The 24,971-nt window shown below is 39.2% G+C and overlaps 4 protein-coding genes across 8 annotated transcripts; 2 read left to right on the top strand and 2 right to left on the bottom strand.

Annotated features, from left to right (window-relative positions):
* The first annotated feature begins 531 nt into the window (after window positions 1–531).
* LOC141617302 (nifU-like protein 4, mitochondrial) lies at window positions 532–4,422 on the top strand. 5 transcript variants are annotated; one of them, XM_074434489.1, is made up of 8 exons: window positions 532–620; window positions 1,711–1,940; window positions 2,361–2,522; window positions 3,076–3,251; window positions 3,366–3,469; window positions 3,717–3,828; window positions 4,065–4,166; window positions 4,332–4,422. In XM_074434489.1, exons 2-7 carry the CDS (start codon window positions 1,751–1,753, stop codon window positions 4,122–4,124), a joined length of 804 nt encoding a protein of 267 aa, XP_074290590.1. In that variant the 5' UTR covers window positions 532–620; window positions 1,711–1,750; the 3' UTR covers window positions 4,125–4,166; window positions 4,332–4,422. The 5 variants fall into 5 exon arrangements, with proteins under 5 accessions (XP_074290590.1, XP_074290598.1, XP_074290595.1 ...); XM_074434497.1 differs by having other exon boundaries at window positions 2,361–2,429; XM_074434494.1 differs by lacking the exon at window positions 4,332–4,422 and having other exon boundaries at window positions 3,717–3,833; window positions 4,065–4,245.
* A 557-nt stretch (window positions 4,423–4,979) lies between these two features.
* LOC141617328 (glycine-rich RNA-binding protein 2, mitochondrial-like) lies at window positions 4,980–7,835 on the top strand. Its single transcript, XM_074434512.1, has 5 exons — window positions 4,980–5,267; window positions 6,218–6,368; window positions 6,544–6,612; window positions 6,723–6,829; window positions 6,943–7,835. Exons 2-5 carry the CDS (start codon window positions 6,275–6,277, stop codon window positions 6,988–6,990), a joined length of 318 nt encoding a protein of 105 aa, XP_074290613.1. The 5' UTR covers window positions 4,980–5,267; window positions 6,218–6,274; the 3' UTR covers window positions 6,991–7,835.
* On the bottom strand, window positions 7,364–13,881 carry LOC141617333 (histone H2B.7-like). Its single transcript, XM_074434518.1, has 2 exons — window positions 13,357–13,881; window positions 7,364–7,931 (listed from the first exon to the last, which is right to left on the bottom strand). The coding sequence occupies exons 1-2, from the start codon at window positions 13,787–13,789 to the stop codon at window positions 7,519–7,521; spliced, it is 846 nt and encodes a 281-aa protein (XP_074290619.1). The 5' UTR covers window positions 13,790–13,881; the 3' UTR covers window positions 7,364–7,518.
* Window positions 13,882–21,251: 7,370 nt separating this feature from the next.
* On the bottom strand, window positions 21,252–22,433 carry LOC141590756 (putative F-box protein At4g17565). Its single transcript, XM_074411321.1, has one exon. It carries the CDS (start codon window positions 22,431–22,433, stop codon window positions 21,252–21,254), a length of 1,182 nt encoding a protein of 393 aa, XP_074267422.1.
* Window positions 22,434–24,971: the final 2,538 nt, after the last annotated feature.

Raw genomic sequence — 24,971 nt, forward strand, 5'->3', positions numbered from 1 at the left:
GTTAGATCCATGAATTAAATTTGAGTCAAAGTTTGGTATGTGGAATTGTGGATTATGAAATGAAGGGGGTAGATGACTCGTTTCCCAAACCAAGCAGAGACGTAATCAAATGCGTGTTAGGATCAAACATATGGTCATAGTATCTCAAATTGTAGAAGACGTATGTTAAAGACAATTAGATGTGATTAAATGTGGGTTTGAATCAAACCATGCTGTGTTTATTGAAGTTTTGGCCATGAAACGCAAAGCTATCATTGTTTTGGACAGAACAGACGGGATCAGTAGATGCTTCCGAGACTAGTAACCAAACGATTATTTGCAGAGTTGCTGCTCTATTTTCTTTCATTGCTTCCTCAATTTTCCTCTTTCGAGTTCGTCCATCAAATGAATAAGATTCTACTCCATCTATTTTGAACATTGAGTTTGATTTTGGTTAGCCCCTAATTTAGATTAGTTTGGAATTAGGAATTAAGATTGGATTAGATGGAGTTTTCCCTACTTGTCTAAAACCCAGTTGCTGATTCAAAAGAGGGGTTAGGCCCAATTTGAGAAGTAGGTTCAATTGGAGGAGTTCATCTTCCACATTCATTTCAGCTCATCATCCCGCATCTTCAATCCAGGTACCTTTTCATATATTTTCCACATATTTTACTACTGTTTGCGATTAATTACAAATTTAAGAAGTGCCTTTATTTGCATCCGAATTATATTCTAAATGGAATTTAAAGAAATTTAGGAAAGCTCTGAATTTTCTGCATAATCAAATGTGATTCCAAAATTGCAGTACATGATAGTGGTCAGTGGATGCTTTGATTGATGACACAAGTGTGTATTTCCTGAATGAGAAATTGCATACTTTAATGTGTTTTTCTAAAGTTTTTACAATTTTCACAGGTTTTGGTTAAATATGGCTTGTGGTTTTAGTTAGGTATTGACAATTGACCCAGCAATTTTCATGGAGTTTAAATTAAAGAAATTTGAGTAAGATTTCAATAAAATTAATTTTGCAAACATAGAATCTTGCAATGAAATTTGTTCCTCCGCTTTAGGAAAGGGATTAATGGTGGACTGCAGTGAGCCAGTGATATTTCCCTTGCTAGAGTGGAGTCGAACTTAAACTTAGCTGCAATGATTTTGGCTTGATTAGTTGTTTCTTCAGTAGTACTCCCTCTGTCCCGGTCATTTGTTGTCCTTTTCCATTTTGGGGTGTCTCAGTCATTTGTTGTCCTTTCTATTTTAAGAATGAACTTGATGAGTAATTTGATCATTCTCATTCAATTTGTTCCACTTGTCATTTAGTTATTGGCCCTCTCCTCTTTCCTTGGTCTTTGTGCCAAAACCAAAGGACAACAAATGACCGGGACGGAGGGAGTAATTTTTTAGATGACGCGATTATGGTGGTTGCCAGAAAACCAAATGGTCTCATGAGTTACTCGGGTAACCAAGCTAGTTTGATCCAGGTCATCAATGTTGTCTCTTAATAATATTGCTCTTAGTTCTCTGTGTATGACTGTATGCTATGATTTTTAGAGATACTATATGCTTGTTAATGGGCCTACGGCTGTGGGATGTAGCACTGTTTCAGATTAGTACTGTTCTTCAGTGGCAGGAAGCCAAATTGTCATCCCTAGGTCTCAGAAAGAGCTGCTGACAGATTTGCCTCTGCGTTCTTCTGTTTTGTATCGCTGACCACTCTCTACCTTGTAACAGGGAAGCCAAAACCAGCAGCTAAAGCGACAAATTTAAAGACATGATGAAGGGTTTAAGCAGGCTCAAGGTTGTCCGTCAAGCTTTCAATTCTCTCAAATCACATCATTCGACCAACCTACGCTCTTCTTTCTTCCTTTCTTCTTCTTTGTCATCTCGCACTTTCCGCTCTTATGCTTTTGATTTCAGTCGTCCTACTAACTTTGCTTCACATCCATGGAAATCTTTCAAAGGTATGTTTCTCTCTCTCTTTTTTTTTTTCTTTTTCTTTTCCATATAGTTTATACATATGACCGGAAGAAAGAAAAAGGACTTCTGATTCATACGTAATGCTTGAAATTTGACTTCCTGCAAGCCTTCCTCCTAGACTGTAATTTATAAAATCAATATTTGTTGGGTTTAAATTATTCAGCTAAGGGTTTAATTTCTCAAAAATAATGTAGTAAATAAGAAGACGTAAAACCATTGATCTCTGTTATACAGTTTACTGCCCTCCTTTATTTTCATATGGGATTATGACAAAGTTATGTGTATGGCGTTTGAATTCGATTAAGTTTGTTTGGGTTTGACTGTTATTTAGATTTTGTTACTTAGTGTGACACTGAGATTTTTTCTGGGGTTGTCTTGTTATATTGACACTAATAAGTGAACAGGGCAAAGGAGAACAATGTTTATTCAAACACAGCCTACACCTAATCCCGCGTCACTAATGTTTCATCCTGGTAAGTCGGTGATGGAAGTTGGGAGCTTTGACTTTCCGAATGCTCGTACTGCGATGAATTCACCTTTAGCGAGATCACTTTTTGCCATTGATGGTACGCCTATTCTATGCTCATGAGTCAATTTGCATATCATGTTCTTTTGAAGGACTAGGCTATGACCTTAGTAAGACTTCTTGTTGGATAAAGAAGCTTTGTAGACTCTTTTGAGTACCAAATTGCGGATAAAGAGATAGCTATGCAGTATGCATACATCACTGTTTGGTAGGAGATAACCTGTTCTAGATCCCACAATGGTAACTATAAGATTCCTTACAAGTCAACTCCTCTTTTATGTATATGTAAGTCACTTCTTTTTACCCAAAGTACAATCATAAGTTCCGATAATATCAATCCTGATCTTTCGTAGTAAAGAATGGTTTCATTTGAATTTTCTGGTCAGTGTGCACATTTCAGTAGCTGGTCTGTCATTTTTTAGTCCTACACGATGTTGTATAAACTATGATGCTTTCAGCTGGACAGAGGGTTCAAGTTGGTTTATTCATGAAGCTTTGTTGTTGTATCCTTCATTTCTGCAAATTAGTAAGTAGTTAATGGTTTACACATTGATTGAAGCATATAGTTGATAACACGTCTTTGTCTGCCGCAGGAGTTACACGAGTTTTCTTTGGATCTGATTTTGTAACGGTTACCAAGTCTGACGACATTTCTTGGGATATTCTGAAGCCTGAGATTTTTGCTGCAATTACGGACTTCTATACATCTAGCCAACCGTTGTTTCTAGACGAAAGTACTGCTGCTTCAAAGGACACAACAATTCATGAAGTATGTGATTGAACACCTCAATTCCTATATTCTGGACTTAACCGTTGACAAATGTTTATACGTCTTTTCAATTCAATTTTTTTAGTAACCATATGACAAATGTTATCTTTACAGGAGGATTCAGAAACTGTTGCTATGATAAAAGAGCTTCTGGAAACACGGATACGACCAGCGGTGCAGGATGATGGTGGTGATATTGTTTATAAAGGATTTGATCCGTAATTTTCTATTTCCCACCTTAAAATTATCTGTGATTTTTTTCATTTGAATCATAATTTGCATCTTGGTTCATTCAAACCAATTCACTACATTTCCTTTATTTACTCATCCAGTTGCCTCGGAACAAGTTAACTTGCCATTTTTACCCTTCCTACTTTTCACTATCTTAAATATAGAGTCCCATATGGAAGTTTAGTGATTCCAACATAATGGAGGGAGTGATACTTTTTGGATGTTGTGTGTCAGGGAAAATGGAATTGTCAAATTACAGTTGCAAGGAGCATGCAGTGGCTGTCCTAGTTCATCTGTCACTTTGAAATCTGGTATTGAGAATATGCTGATGCACTATGTGCCTGAGGTGAGGTTGTTATCCTCAATCTCCTTAATAGGCAAACTACCTATATAATTATATAAAAGTAAAATAAAAACTTGTGGCATATGCGTAGTATATAAATAATGAAATCCACGTACTCCCATTCGGGCTACAAGGTGTCGGCTGCATATCTGTTCTCCCATTCGGCTACCAATTCTTGCATATCTGTTCTCCTGTTGGAAGTATCGCTTAGCTAATGATGGATTCCTGATATTTTATAGGTAAAGGGCGTGGAGCAAGAATTAGACACAGATGATGAAGAGACTGTTCGATTGGAATAGAGCTTTATTTCTGAATGTTCATTAATTATACACTTCTAAGCTGTAAATTCTGTCTCATTCATTTGCAATTCTTTTCTCTCGTGACTCCTTTTCACATTATCGATAATGTTATTTTGCAACATCCGATCTTGGTCCAGATATATTTCACTAGTTGATCCTGTTTTTTTTTTTTTTTTTTTTTTTTTTGCATTTGATTGCTGAAAACAGACTGCCACTCAAAGATCAGGACCAAGGATGTTTCGAGTTCTAAGCATTGATAACAGTCGACGGGGGATACCTTTTGTGCACAATTTCCGCCGTTGTACATGACCTAATAGGAAGCTTGGAGCTATGCTATTTGTTCCAAAGTATAGGTTGTTTTTATAATTATACTCCAAGCTCCCGAGTTTCCATTTTCCTTGTTTACAGAACAAGGATCATCGTGTTATGTTATAAGTATTCTAACGATTTCTTAGTAGGCTATACTGATATACTGACATGCTAATGTCGAGCGTGTGTTTTTTGATGAGAAGTATTGTGAATCAGTTTGGATGACAAACTGTAACAATAAATTTACTGGTTTCAAGGAACTAACTGTAAAAAACTGTATTGTTGTAATAAGGAGGTTTGTATCTTTCCAGCTGAGCTGCAATATAATTTTTTCTCTTTTGTTCAAGCATATAATTCGCCTTTATGGCTTCCTGGAATGCCACTGATTGAGATTACTTGAGCAACTTTGGGGGGAGCGAGTTTTGCAGCAACTGAAATTCTTTAGATGTAGTTAGTTATAATGCATTGAGCAATAAACAGTCCTTTCTAATCTTTATCAATCCTGAATCCACCATTTTAAGTTGTTCAGGGGGTCGTTCCCTCGTTCCGCAGTTCCGCCTATTGAAGAACCCCATCAGTCGTAAAATAAGTCTGCGTGGATAAATCAGTTTACAGATTTACAAAGGCCCGATCCAGTAACACTTGACAAACCAGCAATCCTTATGCCAAAAATCCAACTTGAACCCGGCCCATATCCGGTCTAAGCCCACCTTGCGTTTGAAAACTTGGTGCAAATGAGCAACGGTGCTACACTTTTTCATTTTTCACGCTAATTAGTAATTTCATAATTCAGCTCTGCGTTTTGTCAAAGCATATCTCGTATTTCCAATCCAGGTACTCTTCTACAGCCTTCCTCAATTTTTCTGCGTTTTATGTATTTTTATCATTAATTCTGTTTGATGAAAGAAACCAGACCTTATGATATTAGTTTTTTGAATACTCCCGTAGTTGTTTAGTCTAATACTCCCTCCGTCCCAAGTCATTTGTTTACCCACTTTTATTCTATGTTAGAAGTATTTAAATCAAAGATAAACAAATGATTGAGACATGCTATTGGTTGCTGTTTGCCTGAAAACCAAATGTTCTTGTGAGCGCCTTTTCTCTAATTGTGTAACTAAGCTTGCTTGACTGGGCTCAGCACTCAGCTCTTGGATATACAGATTGTATTCTCCTGTTGATTAACCTACGGCCGTGGCCCGTGGCATTCATTTGAGACTAGTACTCTACTTGGGTTTTATCTTGTTGACATGATGCTTGATTGAATGTTACCTTCCTGTGTTCTCTCTCTCTCTCTCTCTCTCTCTCTCTCTCTCGGGTGTATCCGTCATTCCGTTTAAGGGAGACTTATTGTGTCTGTTAACTCAACAACAACAATACCCCAATGCCTCAATGCCTCCCACAAATTGCGGGGTAAGGGGGTCGGATGTAAGCAGCCTTACCCTTGTGTTAGCAACACAAAGAGGCAGTTTCTGAATGACCCAAGATGAAAATTGCGTCGAGAACTGCATTGAAGGACCGCTACTTCACAAAAGAAAGAAGCGCAGTTACTTTAGTGAGCCATTTTGATTTATTCCATTATAATCCATAACCAAAGAGTAATGAGTCTTTGGCTCCATTGGAAATATGGAAAGTGTGTTAACTAACTTGATCAATATAAGAGCAATGAGTATTGCTTGCAGCATAAGAATCAAGTCTTTCTGTACTATAGTTTGGTACAATTATTATCTACTGGACCAGTTTTGCGTCTGTGCACCACTAAGGTATGTCTTCTTATAATTTTGCAGCTGACTGAACTACTGAAGCCTGCAGCTTAGTTTCTGCATTTAACATTAGCTGATTGGATGTTGAGGGGACTGAAACACTACAAGCGCGTAAACGGCCCGCCTGCGATGCTGAATCTACTTCGTAATGTGAGCACCAATTTGTTTGTTGGAGGTAGTCTTTTCCCTTGCGCTTCTTCTTATGAGTTGATCATCTGTTATTTGAAGTTGTCCATTTTACTCGTACAATTAACTCTAAAGCTCTTATAATTGATCCTCATTTCTTCTTCAATTGATGGATCATTTCTGTCTCTGTCAGGTTATAATGATGGCTTTATGTCGTGATGTAGGGCTTTCTTATGATACAAATGAAACTGCATTAAGAGATGCTTTTACTCAGCATGGTGACATTATTGAAGGTATCCTCGGAGTACCTGTACCATTGAGTTAATCTTAGACACGCATGGTTGTTGAACTGCTGCCTCTCTCTTTTATTATGTTCGCTGATTAAACTTTTTATGATGTCTAGTTAGAGTTATTTGCGACCATATAACTGGAAAATCAAGAGGCTACGGGTTTGTAAAGTTCACTTCCGAAGATGCTGCTGCATCAGCTTTGAAAGACATGGATAATCAGGTCAGTTTCCTGTATCAATCAATCAATTCATTTTTACAGTTCAATCAACAGGAGACATTATCTAGTTCAGCAGCGAAAACCTGTCATTAAGTTGATAACCTTTTGTTGTACAGTTGCTGGATGAGAGAAACATCAGAGTCCAATACGCAAACAAGCAATGAGTTATGCTGGTCAGTTAAATTGTTCATTCAATTTTTCTATGCCAACTGCGATAATCAGACGACACCAGAGAACCATTGTCCAAGCACTAATGCAGTAACGCACGGTTACAACTAGCAGCAGTTGAAGTACAATTCACCAGAGTACCTAGCACAACAGGCACAGCAGATATCGGCTAGAGTCGTGACCCGAGTTCAAATTGTAGATAATTCATCTTCGTCATTCTGAACTGCAAAATTAAATTCCGTCTCTTATTTGTTTGTGCATAAACTCCTTCCGACCCATCCATTTGTTTTAAAGTAAACAAATGAATGAGACGGAAGGAGTAAACAACAACTGCGAAAATAAACCAATTCAAAACATTATAAAGTAATGTAGAACATTAAAATCATCATTTGATTAATAATATTGAAGACTGCATTGAGGTAATACAGATTACAACCTTGATTAAAACCAACACGAACAAAATCACAAACCCTAACCCTAATTAACAAACTGCAAATTCACATCTCAACCAAAATTAATCTAATCTAAGAGCTGGTAAACTTAGTAACAGCCTTAGTACCCTCAGAAACAGCATGCTTAGCCAATTCACCAGGAAGAACAAGTCTCACAGCAGTCTGAATCTCCCTTGAAGTAATCGTCGGCTTCTTGTTGTACCTCGCAAGCTTAGAAGATTCCTGAGCAAGCTTCTCGAAGATATCATTGATGAAACTGTTCATGATACTCATCGCCTTGCTTGAGATTCCGATATCAGGATGAACTTGCTTGAGAACCTTGAAGATGTAGATCTTGTAGGTCTCGACGCTCTTCTTGTTTCTCTTCTTCTTCTTGTCTCCGGCTGCTGCTCCGGCTTCCTTCGGGAGCTTCTTTCCGGCTTTCGGCTTCTTTTCGGCCGGGGATTTCTCTGCTGCGGCGGCTTTCTCGGCGGGTTTTTTATCGGCTTTGGGTGCCATTTTTTTTTGAGATTGATGGAAGATGATTTCTGTGAATTATGAAACGAAGGTGAGAGAAATGTGATGAGAATAGATGGTGGGAGTGGTTTGTTTATATAGGGGGGTTAGGATGAATCTGATTGGCTATTGCGGTTTCACACGGATCGTTGACGTGGAAGGGTTGTCAAGAAATATCGCTTTTTGTTGGATTGGTTTATGGGCTGATTCGTTCGAGTACAATTACCCATTACTCACGATAAAATGTTAGATCGCACATGGGTATAGGCCGAGCCCGTTAAAGAGGAGGGAGTATTTACTTTATAAGTCCATGTAGTTTCTATCCAAAATCAATTGACAATGGGAGGAGTAGCTCTTGGGTTATAACCTATATCTCTTTTCTCTATTTCTCCGTTGTGAAGATGTTTTTTTAAATTTCAATAGCGTGAAATATCTCGTGTTGGGCCTCTGCTGCACCGGTGTACACTGTCTATTATAGTACGATATTGTCCGCTTTGGGCCAAGACCTCACGGATTTACTCTTGGACTCCTTCCCAAAATGTCTCGTACTATTATATTTTGTAGACACTTATGATATCCTCCCTCAAACCAAGGATCATCATCTTATGAGAGTCGATTTGTGAGGTTCCCTCCGGGGAGGAAGTTTCAGTTTGTTCCGGGCTCAAGTAGATTGGCGTTCGTCTGAATTTGGAGATTTAAAGAGTCTGTTTGAATCTTGCTTTCCTTCAGGGTGGACGTAGTCACGTAGCTAGTTATTTGACTGGTGAACCATGTATATCTGTGTGTCATCTTTTTTGTTATTCGCTATTATTTTGTTCTTATCACCCTAATCAACTAACTATTGGGTAAAGGACGCCTCCGTTACACCAATTTAATATTTCACCCCATTTGTATTTTGATATGAAACAAAAAATTGAAATGGAAAACTAATAAAAGAGAATTAAATTAAATTAAATGTGGCTATTGGACACATTCTAGAAAAGCCCGATTGATAATAACTAGGAATATAATTATATTGCATCACATGATGATTCTACAAAAAAAAAATCAAGTGTTACATATATTATGTTCTTGGCTTCAGGCCATCAGAATGACAGTACAAGAGTAAATAATGAAGTAATAGAGACATAGAGTTACTAAACACAAGCACCTTTAGCACACAAGTTCTCCGTCTTGCTCTTAGTTATATATGTACATTGTCACAATCGGATTTTCAAACATTCGGTCATTCTGTTCTAGCAAAGGAGAGGTGTAAACCAGAACGGGGTAGAATAATCAGCTGTAGTCTCACCACGATCATAGAATACTTCTGGTTTGGGGAGTTTACTACCATCCAAAGAGTATATGCCCATAGCACGTCCACTTTCGGCAGTGTGATCGTCCACAAAGTAAATGCATTTAGATTTACATGTACCATGCTTAGTAGGATCAACCAGCAGCGACGTATTCTTACCCAAAAACATGCTACTTTCACCCAAAGCTGAAGCGTTGTCAACAAGTTCCCATTTTTTACTGCTCAAATCAAGCTTGAAGATCCAAAAACTGTGGGTGTATTCCCTAGGTGATTTCTTGTCAGAGTTTTGTTCATCAGAAACTGGACGAAACGCGGCTTTTGATATCATTAGGTCGTTTCGACTTCTTTTCATTGTAAAAGTCATCGTTGTTGGTGTTGACCAGTGCTGGACTAGAAGAAGTTCGTGATTAGATGACTCGACTAGGTAAGTTTTTGAATGTATATGAAACAGAACATGAGGCTCGAGTACTAGTTTTACAGCTTTCAGAGACGGTCCTGTTTCACTGAGGTCTGCATACCACAGAGAACAATTTTCAGTGACAAACCATAACATCTCGTTCCAAAACACGACATCTTTGATGATTATTTCTTCAGGAGTCTGAATTAGTGTCCATGTCTTGTCTCCAGGCCTAGCAATGGACAAGTAGGTAGAATCCACAAAACTTTTTGACGGGCAACTTCTACGCTTATGGGCATGGATGACTGCCACAAGAAACCCACAAGCATCCTCAGTAGTACCCTTGGTTTTCAATACACATGCTTTTGATATATGACTGCCTCTCATCAAAATTTTATTGCAATTAAGTTCGCGACTAGGATCTGCGAATACTAACTGCTCAGGCATCATGGTGTTGCTCGGGGGAAGTTGAAGACGAGATTTGGTTAAAGGGTTAAACAGACTAATTTCTTGGTCGCCATCATAAGTGACAATCCAACCAAGACTCGAACCCCAACAATTCTTTCCAAATGTTTCAGGAATCCTCAAGTTGTAATACTTGTTGTTACGAGGATTGTATACCTTCCTCATACCCTCGGGGTTATCTTGTGTATTCTCCGGCAACAAAAGCCATGGGTTCGTGGAGCTCAACTCTGGTCCAACTTGCCTAAAAACCGATAACCATTCCTTACAAACACAGGAGAAACGTATACCATCCTCCAGACAGTAGATTTTCAGGAATATGTCTTGTAATAACTCATTAGGCATCGCCGACCAGTCACGAAAGCGATGACCACGATCCATATCCATCACTAGCTAGCTAACCAACGAGTTTTTATTATTACTGAGTAGAGAAGTTAAAAAAGATGTTGATGTGTTTCTGATGATGGTGTGTTGCTTATATTTATAGAGTATATCAGATTATGTAGGTTTTGGAATTTGATTATGTTTAGTAGTCAAACTACTAGTCCAACCAGGTATACTTCCATATTTTAACTTTCCTAAAATCCTACATAACCGACTTACCAAATTTTATTTTGTTTACTTTGAAATAAAAGTAAAAGGCAAACGGTAATTACTGTAGAACTGAAAGCCAACTGTAATAGAGCTTAAAACAACTGTAAAATTTGTACACTGTTTTAATTCTTGAGATTCCGTAGCTCAAATATTTATCATTTTCCTCGTAATTTGAACTTTTTAAAAATAATAAGAATGACCCATCCTTGCTTGGATGTGATCGCTATATTCAGTTGCAATTACCGGGGAAGCCTTTGCTATGCTTATACAATGTGTGCGACAGTGCGAGACCTCATATCATCTAATCACGGACCATAACTTTGAAATACTTTGATCTGCAAGGGTTCATTTATAGCGGATTTCGCTTGATTAACCTGTCAAGGATGATATGCATAGGGATGCTGAATCATTCCACAGGTTGCGTTTCATTAGGATTATGGATTGCATTCTCAACCCTTGCATAATCCGACCACACAAACCCATAAATCACTCCGTTCTTTGCCGATAAATGACCCTTTCAACTATGATAATATAAAGTTCCAACTTTGGGTTCGGGTATGATGACTCCTCTCAGGACTATAAAGATGTCACATATAAGAAAAATTTCAGGGAGGATCGAGAAACCCACTACTGTCCTACAGGGTTAAACAATGCATCCTTTATGTCAAAGCAACAATCAGTTTTCCTCCCTAGACTCACATAGGAACAATGATTTCTCTGTCTATAAGCATTAACTGATGTACTTCCTTTAACTGAGCTTCAATGGGACACTGCTGGACACTGGACAGGAGCGTGTCATACATACCGATCACAAGCAGCTAGCATCGGCGCACACAGACTTCTTATGAGTGTTTCAGCTGTGAATGTATGCTAGCAACAAACTTCCGGTCAGAAACAAATGTGACTCATGCTAGTAAATAGTACCCTGCAGGCCTTCATGTTTTATTCAGGGTTACGCAGACCATAATTCTCTCCGCTTATAGAAGGTAAATTACTACACTAAACTAGCATAAAACCCCTTGATGTTCACTCTCAATTCACAACAATGACACATACAACAGACATACCAGCGTAACTGTCAAGAAACCATCTCAACCAAAAGCTCAAGCTGATGGTTGAAGTTCCTTGATTCGTTTTATATTCTAACACTCCCCCTCACACGAAGGCCCTTTTTTCTTTTTGGGCTTGAAGTGTGGGTGCAGGCGGGATTCCCTGGCCTGTTCTGATTATCCACTTTAGAATAGAGGGGTGAGATTCGAACCCGTGACCTTTTGGTCACCTGGCTCTGATACCATGTCAAGAAACCATCTCAACCAAAAGCTCAAGCTGATGGTTGAAGTTCCTTGATTCGTTTTATATTCTAACAGTAACCTGACCATTTCAAGATTTCGAGGGATGGTGAACTTAGTTAGCCTTGATTTACATCGAAATAGCATGCTTTAGACCACTCATCCGACTTCACTAGTCATAAAAGAAGTTATCATGTCGCTCCTCTGGCGTAACAACTGCCAAGACAAAAATGTTACAGAGTAGTATTCATTTAGCAAAGAAGGAAGATACTTGCACATTACCTATACTCCCTCCATTCAACTCCACACTACCACTTTCTTTTTTCACGTTTGCCAACGCGTCTTTTAAGCGCTAAATATCGTTAGCTACGTATTTGCAAAAAATATAAAAGTTACATATTTTTAATGTACTCGTAAAGACGAATCAAACAAGATCCCACATGAATATATTTCTACTTATGTATTGAGAGAAAATTGAAACTGGATGCTTAATTATGAATAGTGTGTAAAATAGAAAGTGTTAGTGTGGAGTTGAATGGAGGGAGTATTTCTTAACACTCGAATTCTACAGCACATAAAACAGTGAAAGCGTCACAATCCATCTTGTTAGTTGACGGACAATAAAAACAAATCCAAAAACATGTTGCTGCATCATTATTCTTGTGGCTAACATCTCACAAGTCACAAGCATGATCCTTTCCAAATTATTCATCCACCAAAAATGAAAATACTGGTTCAATTTGAAACGTAACCAATCAGTACGAAATAAGTAGTAAAAGACTGTTCAACTCACAACTTTGTTCAATTTATGCAGGTTAACTTCCAACATTTCACAATCCTTTCCAACGCATTTTAACCAAAAACACCCGTTTCACTCGAATACTTGAGGCGGAATTAGGAGCCTGAATTCACAACTAACAAGCATGATTAATAGAAATTCGACATGCATCGTCTGTACTGGAGGCAAAATTAGGAGTTCGAATTCACAACTCACAAGCATGATTAATAAAAATTCAATAATATACTTGTTCAATTTGAAACATCACATGACCAATCAATCCAAATCAATTAGACTGTTCCAACTCACAATTTCCAGGATAATTGCAAGCAAATACGAAGTATGAAACGGGCCAACAACAGATAACATCAACAAAATACGATATCAATTAAAATTAAAAGATGATCATTACATAGAAACGATATTCGGAAGTTGATTACTTTCATTCAACCGAATACTAGATATAACACCCTACCATTACTTACTACTTACTTCCTAAGTAAAAAGCCTTTGAATCGACCTTTACATCATCGAACCCTAACAATCAACCTCAAAACAACTCAATTAAACCGAAACCCTAGAAATCAGACAATCTAAGAGCTAGTGAACTTAGTAACAGCCTTGGTACCCTCAGAAACAGCATGCTTAGCCAATTCACCAGGAAGAACAAGTCTCACAGCAGTCTGGATCTCGCGAGATGTAATCGTCGGCTTCTTGTTGTACCTCGCAAGCTTTGAAGATTCCTGAGCAAGCTTCTCGAAGATATCATTGATGAAGCTGTTCATGATACTCATCGCCTTGCTGGAAATTCCAATATCGGGATGAACTTGCTTAAGAACCTTGAAGATGTAGATCTTGTAAGTCTCAACGCTCTTCTTGTTTCTCTTCTTCTTCTTGTCTCCTGCTGCTGCTCCGGCTTCCTTTGGGAGCTTCTTTCCGGCTTTCGGCTTCTTCTCCGCTGGTGCTTTCTCTGCTGCGGCGGCTTTCTCGGCGGGCTTCTTCTCCGCTGGTTTCTTCTCGCCTTTTGGTGCCATTTTTGGTGAGATTTTTAGAGAGGGGAAATATCTGTGATTTTAGATTTTAGGAGAGAGATAGAGGAATGAGGGTTAGCGGTGAGGAATTGGGGATTGTGTGAGATGTTTATTTATAGTTAAGAGGGGTTTTAATTTGATTGGTTGATGGAGGGGGGCACGGATTGATGAGGTGGAGGAAGGGAGTGTGTTTGTGACTGTTGATTTAATGAGATAATCTACGGTTGAAATTTGTTAGCGGAATGACGACGATTATTTGCTCAACGACTCCACGTTGCGTTTTTTTTTCATCACACGGATCGATGACATGGCTAGTCCATAGTAATCTGAATTGTTTTTTTTCTATTCAGTTACATGTACAGATGTACTATTGATTGTAGTAGCAAACGTTTTTTTCGTAAGAGCGTAAGTATACCTTGCTATTGTCACTCCGGCGCTCGTATGTATCGACAGTAGTTGGAGATCTTCCGTGTTAATGAAGATAACATCAACGTTCGTGCACAAGCTGCCATCTTTTGTCATTTTATCATCGTTAATGTTACTTATTTTACTATCGCAGCTTTTCATTTAAATAAAAGTTATGTAATTTCGTTGTATGGCTTTGTAGTGCTAGATTTAGTCGTCAAATGTCTGGTGCTACCTAGTCGAGTAGCTTACTTTGTATTGATTACGATAATGTAAGTTATTTACCCTTCTAAAAAAAAAAAAATATTGATTGTAGTAGCAAAAATTCAAGTTTGGAAACCAAAATTGGTTCTAACTGAGACAACAGGTTTCAATTAAACTTGAAAAATGCAAGGATTTAAAAGTCTTCACTGCTCAAATTATGAAGATAAAAGCTAAACCACCAAGCAAGATATGATTGATGATCAAATTAAGATTTCACCAAAACTGAACAAGCACACTAAATTTGGCCAATAGAAAAATACCAGATTGTCAATGAGATAAAAATAATTAACCTCAACAATAAAGGGGATTTTCTCCTTACAACCTATAGCATATAAGCAGATAAAAAATCTTGCCAATACCTTGTGGCAAAGTGAATTTCATAGCATAGAAAAATGACATCGCAATGTCAAGACTATAAAAAACACTCTTAATAGACGAAGTAATGGCATCGGAATTAATGACTTGGAGTGAGCTTGCCAAAATTTCTTTTATGGGGACAAAATACTCATCCGAAGAAGACATTAAACAAGACAAGTAGAAAAAATTACGGCTGAAAATGGAGCAATTAGACTTGAAAAAGTATACAGCAAATATACTCTTACAAGATAAAACTTATTGACTGAGATAAATCGTTCATTTTTTTTTCGGTGCTCATGAGGGGCCGAAGATTAATTATTTGTTACAATACGAGGAGTGGTAACACCGAATACATGCATCATCCCTAAGAATAGAACGAAGATTGTCGAAAGGGGTATCTAGATGAGTAGGATTAATACTAGACTCTATCCCTCGATTGGCAAGCATATCGGCGGCTTTATTTCCTTCTCTGTATATATGCTCCAGCTTGACGGACCATGTGGGATCATTGATAAGGTTCTTGCATCGCTGTATTATAAACTTTAGGCTATTGCTAACCAATTGATCTCCATTAATAATCTCCATACATGGTGAATTGTCCATATGTACTAAGAGCTTTGGGATGCGTAACTCCCTAGCCCGTTCCAATCCAGTTAGAAGAGCTAGCAGTTCCGTCTTCATAGATGAGCAGTTCCCACAAGACAAGAAATAAGCCGAAATAAAGTTACCAGTCGGGTCTCTGAAGATACCACCTCCACCAGCTGGACCCGGATGTTAAGAATACATAACCTCCTGCATATATTCTCTCCTATTATTTCTCATATTGTTAATATTGTTAGTAGTCAATATTAGTTCCTAGTCTTTAGCTTGTAGTTCCTCTTATCTAGCATCTTGTTATTTAGGTTAATTAGGTCTCCTTTGCTATATATACTGATGTACTTGTACGTTGTTATCATTCACTCAATATACAAACTTTATTCATACTTTACATGGTATCACGAAGCCTTCGATCCTCACGATCATAAAACCCGAATCCCCGACTTTCCTTGTCTCGTATATTCGTCACTCAGTCCAAGTTCCCTTCCTCCTGCAATGGCCAATCATCATCTCCAACTCGCCAATGCCGCACAACCAAACTCGCCCCTCACCCTTGTCACCCTCTCCAACTGTATTCAACTTAAGGATACTATGACCTTTCGACAATGGCGATTTCAAGTCCGCGCCATTATGAACGGCCTTCAACTCTTTTCCTATCTTGATGGCACGAACCCTGAACCACCCAAAACCATCACGGTAGCTGCAACCCCTCCTGCCACCGAACCCACCATCGAACCTAATCCCGCTCATTCCACTTGGTACCGTCAGGACCAACTAATTCTTGGTGCCCTCACGGGCACCTTGTCTTCTCCTATCGCTGGACTTATTGTTAATGACAATACGTCCCATGAAGCTTGGTCTACTCTTACTCGGACCTTCGCCAATTCATCCCGTGGTCACCGACTACAAATTAAAGATCGCCTTGATAACATATCTCACACCGAAACTATGTCCATTACTGAGTACATGACATCCGTCAAAGCATGTACCGATGATCTTGCTCAGCTCGAACATCCTATGGACATTGATGATATTACCAACAAAATCCTCAATGGCCTTGATCAAGAGAAGTATCGATCCGTTATTGAAGCGGTTCGTGCTAGAGATACCCCGATTTCCTTTGAAGCTCTACACGAGAAGCTCATCCAACATGAACTCCGTGTCAAACACACCACGACCCCATCCGTTCCCACACCGTTTCAACCATCCGCCCATGCTGCCACTCAATCTCGCTACCAATACTCCAACAACAATCAAAATCGCTCCTATTCTTCCTCATCGAAACCTGCCTACAACAACAATACCTACCAAAATTCGAACCGTACCTTCTCTCCCAATTCGAACACCTCCTACACCCCGAAACCCTACCGCGGCAGATGCCACTTCTGTGATGAGGTTGGTCACGTCGCCTCTGCGTGCCCGCTCCTTCAGAAACTGTACCCTAATGTGGTCTTTCCCACCCGCCAAAACAAAGGACCGCGTCCTCAAGCCAATACAGCCACCCAATCCAACACTGCGCCTCCTCGCTCTTGGGTTGTTGACAGTGGCGCCTCTCACCATATCACGGATGACTTGAATACTCTGTCCCTTCATAATCCGTATGAAGGACCCGATGATCTTCTTATTGGTGATGGCTCGCCTCTCTCCATAACTCATACTGGTTCTTTTTCTCTTCCTTGCTCATCTCGCTCCCTTTCCTTTTCTAATGTTTTAGTTGTCCCACAAATATCTCATAAATTATTTTCCGTCTCTCAATTCTGCCGTGATAACAACGCCTATGCTAAATTCTTATCTGACTCATTTTCTTTCCATGATATTCAGACGGGCTCAATCCTACTTCACGGCAATCTCATTGACGGCATGTACTATTGGACTCCGTCTTCGCCTCACGCACACACGGCTAAAGCTTCCGACTCCTCCTCGTGGCATCATCGCTTAGGACATCCCTCCAATAAAATTATGCAGCTTTTTAATTCTAGGTTTAATTTACGTCTTTCTAGCTTTGATCATTGTATTTCCTGTCAGCTTAATAAAAGTCATAAGTTGCCTTTCTCTGTTTCTACATTACAATCTTCTGCCCCTCTTGACTTAATATTCTCAGACCTATGGACATCTCCCGTCACTTCTCCCGAGTCATTTAAATATTATGTCATTTTCGTTGATCACTTTACACATTATATTTGGATTTATCCGTTAAAACAAAAATCCGACACCGCATCCACTTTTATTAAATTTCGAGCCATTGTCGAAAAATATTTCAACAAATCCATCCGACAATTTTACTCCGACAACGGAGGAGAATTCATCAAACTTACACAACATCTTCTCACTAACGGTATAAATTTTCTCACTTCTCCTCCGCACACTCCCGAACACAATGGCTTTGCAGAACGACGGCACCGTCACATTGTTGAGACGGGTCTCTCACTGCTCTCTCACGCCCAACTTCCCACCTCCTTCTGGCCTTATGCGTTTTCCACGGCAGTTTATTTAATCAATCGATTGCCTACACCGACTCTTCAAAATAATTCCCCATACTCTATCCTATTTAAATCCGAACCAAACATCAATAAGCTCCATAGTTTCGGTTGTCTTTGTTTTCCGTGGCTTCGCCCCTATACCCGACACAAACTCGAACCCCGCTCTCTTCAATGCATTTTTCTTGGGTATTCCCAAACCCAAAGTGCCTATTTGTGTCTTGACCCGATTACCTCACGGGTCTACACATCTCGACATGTTCGTTTTGTCGATACTGAATTCCCTTACTCTACCCTTCTCCACCTTTCTGAAAACCCCTCCTCGATCAATCCCACTGACTGGTGCTCTTTCTCTGTTCCCGTCCTTCAACCCGCACCCTCACCAGCCACGCCCTCCACTGCCACTACCAACGAACTCACCCCAAACCCTACCACCTCCTCTTCCACCTCCACTGAACCCACCCAAAACGCTACCACCTCCCCTGCCATCCCTGCCCCTAACCCCGACACCAATCCGCCTCACTCCTCCTCGTCAATACCTTCATCCTCTACCTCCCATCACAACACTCGTCTCTCCAACAATATCATTAAACCAAACCCTAAATACGCGAAATTGTCGTCTGCTCCCACTGCATATGCTACTCCAACCACCGTGAAACAGGCTCTCGTTGACCCTCGATGGCGAGCAGCTATGCAAACTGAGTACGATGCCCTCCTCCGCAATAGCACATGGACTCTTGTCCCTCCCGATCAAGCCCAAAACATTATTGGCTGTAAATGGGTTTTCCGAATTAAATATAATCCCGATGGTTCCCTTAAGCAACACAAAGCCCGTCTTGTTGCCAAAGGATTCCATCAGAGACCTGGCCTTGACTATACCGAGACCTTCAGCCCCGTTATAAAACCCGTCACAATCCGTCTTATTCTCTCCCTTGCCGTCTCCAGTGGTTGGTCTTTGCGTCAAATTGACATTAATAATGCCTTTCTTCAAGGAACTTTGACTGAGTCCGTGTATATGATCCAACCTCCGGGGTTCGCAAATACTGATACTCCGAATCACGTTTGCAAGCTAAGCAAAGCTATTTACGGTTTGAAACAAGCACCGCGTGCTTGGTACACGGAACTGAAAAATTATTTACTTTCATACGGTTTTCGAAATTCAATTTCGGACACCTCTCTGTTTATTTTTGATCGCGACAATGTTCGATTAATCGCTCTTGTCTATGTTGATGATATTGTTATTACAGGTCCTAACTCTACTGAAGTTGATCGGTTTATTCAAGCCATTTCAGCCCGTTTTTCTTTGAAGGATTTAGGGCCTTTGTCATACTTTTTGGGCATGGAAGTAACTCCCACACAGAATGGTATTCATATTAATCAGTCCAAGTATATTTCTGACATTCTTGTTCGGTTTAATATGCTTGACTGCAGTCCCTCGACAACTCCCATGCTATCGCATCCTCAATTGATTCGAGAAGACCATCTGCCAATTCTCGATGCTACGAACTACCGAGCAGCCGTTGGTAGCTTGCAATATCTTTCTTTAACGAGGCCTGACATTGCTTTTCCGGTAAATAAGTTGGCTCAGTTCCTCACTCATCCGACAGCCACGCATTGGGGGGCGCTTAAGCGTCTTCTCCGTTTCTTAAAGGGTACAATTCATAAGGGCATCTCGTTTGACAAATGCAATCAATTCAATTTTCATGCCTATTGCGATGCGGACTTGGCCGGTGATCACAATGACTACTTATCGACTACTGGTTTTATTGTTTTCATTGGTAAACACCCTATCTCATGGTCGTCAAAGAAGCAGCGTGCCCTATCTCGCTCGTCAACAGAGGCGGAATTCCGTGCTATAGCCGATACAACTTCTGAAGTTCTATGGCTAAAGTCACTCTTTAGTGAGCTGCATATTTCTTTACCAAAATTACCTGTTATATTTTGTGATAACCTAAGTGCTACGAACTATTCTGCCAATCCTATTTTTCACTCTCGCATGAAGCACTTAGCCTTGGCCTTCCATTTCGTTCGTGAGCAAGTGCATCTCGGGCATTTACGAGTACAACATATTAATGGAGATGATCAACTCGCGGACACCTTAACTAAACCCTTGTCTAGACCACGGTTTGATTCGCTTGCATCCAAGATCGGTCTTACACTCCGTCCGTCCGTCTTGAGGGAGTGTGTTAAGAATACATAACCTCCTGCATATATTCTCTCCTATTATTTCTCATATTGTTAATATTGTTAGTAGTCAATATTAGTTCCTAGTCTTTAGCTTGTAGTTCCTCTTATCTAGCATCTTGTTATTTAGGTTAATTAGGTCTCCTTTGCTATATATACTGATGTACTTGTACGTTGTTATCATTCACTCAATATACAAACTTTATTCATACTTTACACCGGATTCCCCTTAGCAGCACCATCCGTGTTAAGCAATACCCATACGTATGGCGGCGGAGACCACCGAATCAATAACTCCACATGGCGAGATCGGGGCGTAGGAATTAGGAAGTCGAATTTGTCAAAAGCTTTTTTAGTTACTTCGAATTGTTGATATAAGAAAATATGGGGATGAAGAGGATTTTCATTCTCACGACCAAAGACGATATTATTGCGCCACCGCCAAATCCACCAACAAGTGACTGTAAAATAGACGGGCCAATCAGGAATACTAACCTCAACGTCATTACTGGCATTTCGGAGGAGCCAATCATTGAATGATAAGTCAAAAAAAAAAAAAAAAACCTTCTTTAGAGTAGGCACAATAGTGGATATAGCTCTCCTTGACTATAATAGAGAGCAACCGAGTGTCTACTAAGAAAAAAAAGAAGAATCACAATAGATGACTCTACAAACTCGGATTATATTCACAATTAAGGGTAGATTTAGAGAAAATCGATTTACCCAAAAAAAATGAAGCAGAATAATCAAATAAAATACCTTTGCTTGAGAAGATGATTGTGCATAAATAAAGGATCTATATTATTTTTGTGCTATAATATTCTAGTGGGATTCTCTATCTATTGAACACAACTATACTTATCGGTCAACAAACTAAAATATCTAATTTAATGACAATGATAAAATTGATAATAGGCTGATAATTACAGTATATTGTATCGCATGATGATTCTACAGTAAGATCAAGTGTTGCATATATCCTGTTCTTGGCTTCAGGCCATCAGAGTGACAGTACAATAGTTTTGGTCTTCGTGATGTAAATCCTCACTGTCGGATTTTAGCTGTACTGCACACCAGCATCTTTAGCTCCCAATCTTCGTCTTGGTCTTCGTGATGTACATCGCCACAGTCGGATTTTCAAACACTCGGTCATTCTGTTCAGCAGTAGTAACAACAAGATTCTAGCAAAGGAGAGGTGTAAACAAGAGCGTGTCCCCTGTAGCACCTCCACTTTTGGCGGTGTGATCGTCCAAAAAGTAAATGCATTTAGATTTACATATACCATGCTTAGAAGGTCCAACCAGCAGAGATGTATTCTTATCCATATACATGCTACTTTCACCCAAAACCGAGGCGTTGTCAACATGTTCCCATTTTTTACTGCTCAAATCAAGCTTGAAGATCCTAAAAGTGTGGGTGTATTCCCGAGGTGATTTCTTGTCACTACTTTGTTCATCAGAAACTGGATAAAACGCGCTTTTTGATATCATAAGGTTGTTTCGACTGGAAAAGCGCTCGACCAGAAGAAGTTCGTGATTGGATGATTCGACTAGGTAAGTTTTTGGACAAATATGAAACCTCCGATGAGGGTCAAGTATTAGTTTCACAGCTTTGAGAGACGGTCCTGTTTCACTGAGGTCTGCATACCACATAGAACAATCTTTAGTTACAAACCATAACATCTCTTTCCAAATCAATACATCTCTGACGATCATTTCTTCAGGAGTCGGAATTAGAGTCCATGTCTTGTCTCCAGGCCTAGCAATGGACAAGTATGTAGAATCGACAGTAGTGTGCTTACGGCGTCTACACTTTTGGGCATGGATGACTGCGACTAGAAACCCGCCAGCATCCTCAGTACCACCCTTGGTTTTCAATACACATGCTTTCAATATGTGCCTGGCCCTCGTCAAATTTCGATTATTGTATTTGGAATCGCAACTGGGATCTACGTATGCTTGCTCGGGCATCATGGTGTTGCTCGGGGGAAGTTGAAGACGAGATTTAGTTAAAGGGTTAAACAGACTAATTTCTAGCTCACCATCATAAGTGACAATCCAACCAAGACTCGAACCCCAGCATTTCTTTCCGAATATTTCAGGAACCCTCAAGTTGTAATACTTGTTACCAGGATTGTATACCTTCCTCATACCCTCGGGGTTATCTTCAGTATTCTCCGGGAACAAAAGCCATGGGTTCGCGGAGCTCAAATTTGGTCCAACCTGCCTAAAAACCGATAACCATTCCTTACAAACAAAGGAGAAATGAATAGCATCGTCTAGGCAGTCAATTTTCAGGAATATGTCTTGTAATAACTCATTAGGCATCCCCGACCAGTCACGAAAACGATGACCACTATCCATTTCGATCACCAAGAAGACAAAGATTATTACTGAGGGGTTTCTATCTTACCAAGTAGAAAAGTAAAAAAAATATGTTGATGTGTTTCTTATGATTGTGTTGCATATATTTATATCAAATTTTGTAGTTTTTCGAATTTGATTCTGTTTAGTAGTTAAACTCAAACTAGGCCAACCTGTAACACTTATACTGCCATATTTTAACTTTCCTAAAATCCTACATAACCGACTTACCAAATTATATTTTGTTTACTTTCCAAATTCTTGGATCTTAATAAAAATATAATGTTATACTCATCAAATAAAAGAAAAAAAAAAAAAAAAAAGACCACAGAAATAAGGAAAGCCGACTGTAATACTTAATTAATACAGCTGTAAATTTTGCACACGGTTTTGATTTTATATTTTTCCTAACAATTTTAAATATTTCAAAATAACAATTTTAAATATATTTGTTTGGATGTGATCGCTTATATATACGTGCAATTACTCACAGACTTCAACTTTGAGGATGAAGTAGGATCATAACTCCTCCAGGGACTATCATGCTTCAAGATGTGATCCTGAAACGGTTTGGTTTGGGGGTATGATTAAGGGTTAAAGCATGTAAAGTAGTTGTTGGACAAGGGTCCTAATGTTCCACACTATTTCAGGTACCCATAGCAAAGCCCAAGCGTCCTACTCCATGAGAAGATTCAATGGCTGGGTGAAAATAGAAAAAGAGTGCTCCTTTCCATCATCAAGTTTAATCTGAAGGACAATACACTTGCGTATATATTGCTGTCTGGCCTAAATACAGTGTTAGTGGGATGCAGGGGGACAATACATAGATGAATGCTAGTGTCTTTCAGTGAGCTACTCTGATTAGTATGAGCTGTGGATTATCTGAAACTGGGGTAAGACGGGTTTTTTCAGAGGTCACGACATATTAGAGATGCCAGCCTGTTATTCACGGAGCAGAAAGGGGTTGTTTTATAAGCAAGGAAAACTTTTAATGCTTACTCAAAGATGCCATCCATACGAGTCAAATTTCAGGGATGATCCAACTTCATACAGTCTATACTCTATCGGGTCTAACAATGCATACTTTATGTCAAAAGCAATAATCAATTTTCCTCCCTTAGACTCGCTATAAGAACATTGATATCTTGGTCTAAGCATTAACTGATGTACTTGCTTTAACTGAAGTTTTTTATTTTACATGTTAGGTTGCTTAAGGTATGACAGACATGGAGTGTTTCAACAATGTGAAACAGTGGCTTAAAAATTTGTTATGCAAACAAACTTCCAGTCAAAAACAAATGTAACTTGGCTAACAATAGGGTGACACCTTCTGAACACAGACCGTGATTCTACTCATGCTAGTAATTACTACCCTGCAGGCCTACATGTTTAATTCAGAGTTACACCTCCGTTAATTCAGAGTCACCCTCACACACAGTCACATTATCAAGCTCTAAAGGTTCACGACAATGACACATACAGCATACATACCTGCGTGCGTAACCTGACCATTTCAGGGATGGTGAACTTGATTGCAGCCTCCATTCGCCTCTAAATAGCATGCTTAGCTAGCTCAACAGACTTTAAAAGACTCGGATAAGATACTGTTCTTCTGCAGCACATAAAATATTAACTTGACAGTCAATCAAGTTCCATTATCTTAAAACAAGTCCAAAAACATTCGCGTACAGCATATTCAAAGGGTATCAGCTGTTGCATCGTTATACTTGAGGCAAAAACAGGAGTTTAAATTCACAACACACAAGCATCATCAACAAAAATTAGATATTCATCTTCAACACTGGTACAATTTATCCACCAAAAACTAAAATACTGATTCCATCTGAAACATAACTAATCAATCCAAGTTAAATACTAAAAGACTGTTCAACTCGCAACTTCATTCAATATATACAGATTAATTTCCAACATTTCACGATCCTTTCTGAGACATTTTAACCAAAAACACTCGTTTCACTCAAATACAATAACTGATATACATAGACGAGCCATGATCCTCTCCATTACCTAATCAATGACCAAACTTTACTCTTTTTCCATTACATAAACATCATAGCTCAGTCTGCGCTTCCAACAGTAAATACTTCATAAACAGGGAAAAAATTCCATGGAATTAAAATTAGAAGATGACACGTTCACAGAAATTGATTATTTCATTTCAACTGATTACTTGATATAACATCCTACAATTACTTACTTCGTATTCAGACCAACACGAGAAACTAACCCCCTCACCTTACATAACAAAACCCTAACAATCCATCTCAAAACGACGACATTAAAACCCTAGCAACAAACTTCCGGTCAGAAACAAATGTAAAACAGTGGCTTAAAGATCATTATGCTAGCATCAATGGCAACGCAAAGGTCAGAAACAAATGTAACATTGCTAACAACAGAGACGACTTTGGAAACACAGATCGTGATGCTACTCCCGCGAATAAATATTACCCTGCAGGCCAACATGTTTCTGTCTGTCTATAGAAGGTATATTGCTATACTGCAGTAGCATAAAAC

The sequence above is a fragment of the Silene latifolia genome, chromosome 1 (assembly GCF_048544455.1).
Source record: "Silene latifolia isolate original U9 population chromosome 1, ASM4854445v1, whole genome shotgun sequence".
Taxonomy (NCBI): domain Eukaryota; kingdom Viridiplantae; phylum Streptophyta; class Magnoliopsida; order Caryophyllales; family Caryophyllaceae; genus Silene; species Silene latifolia.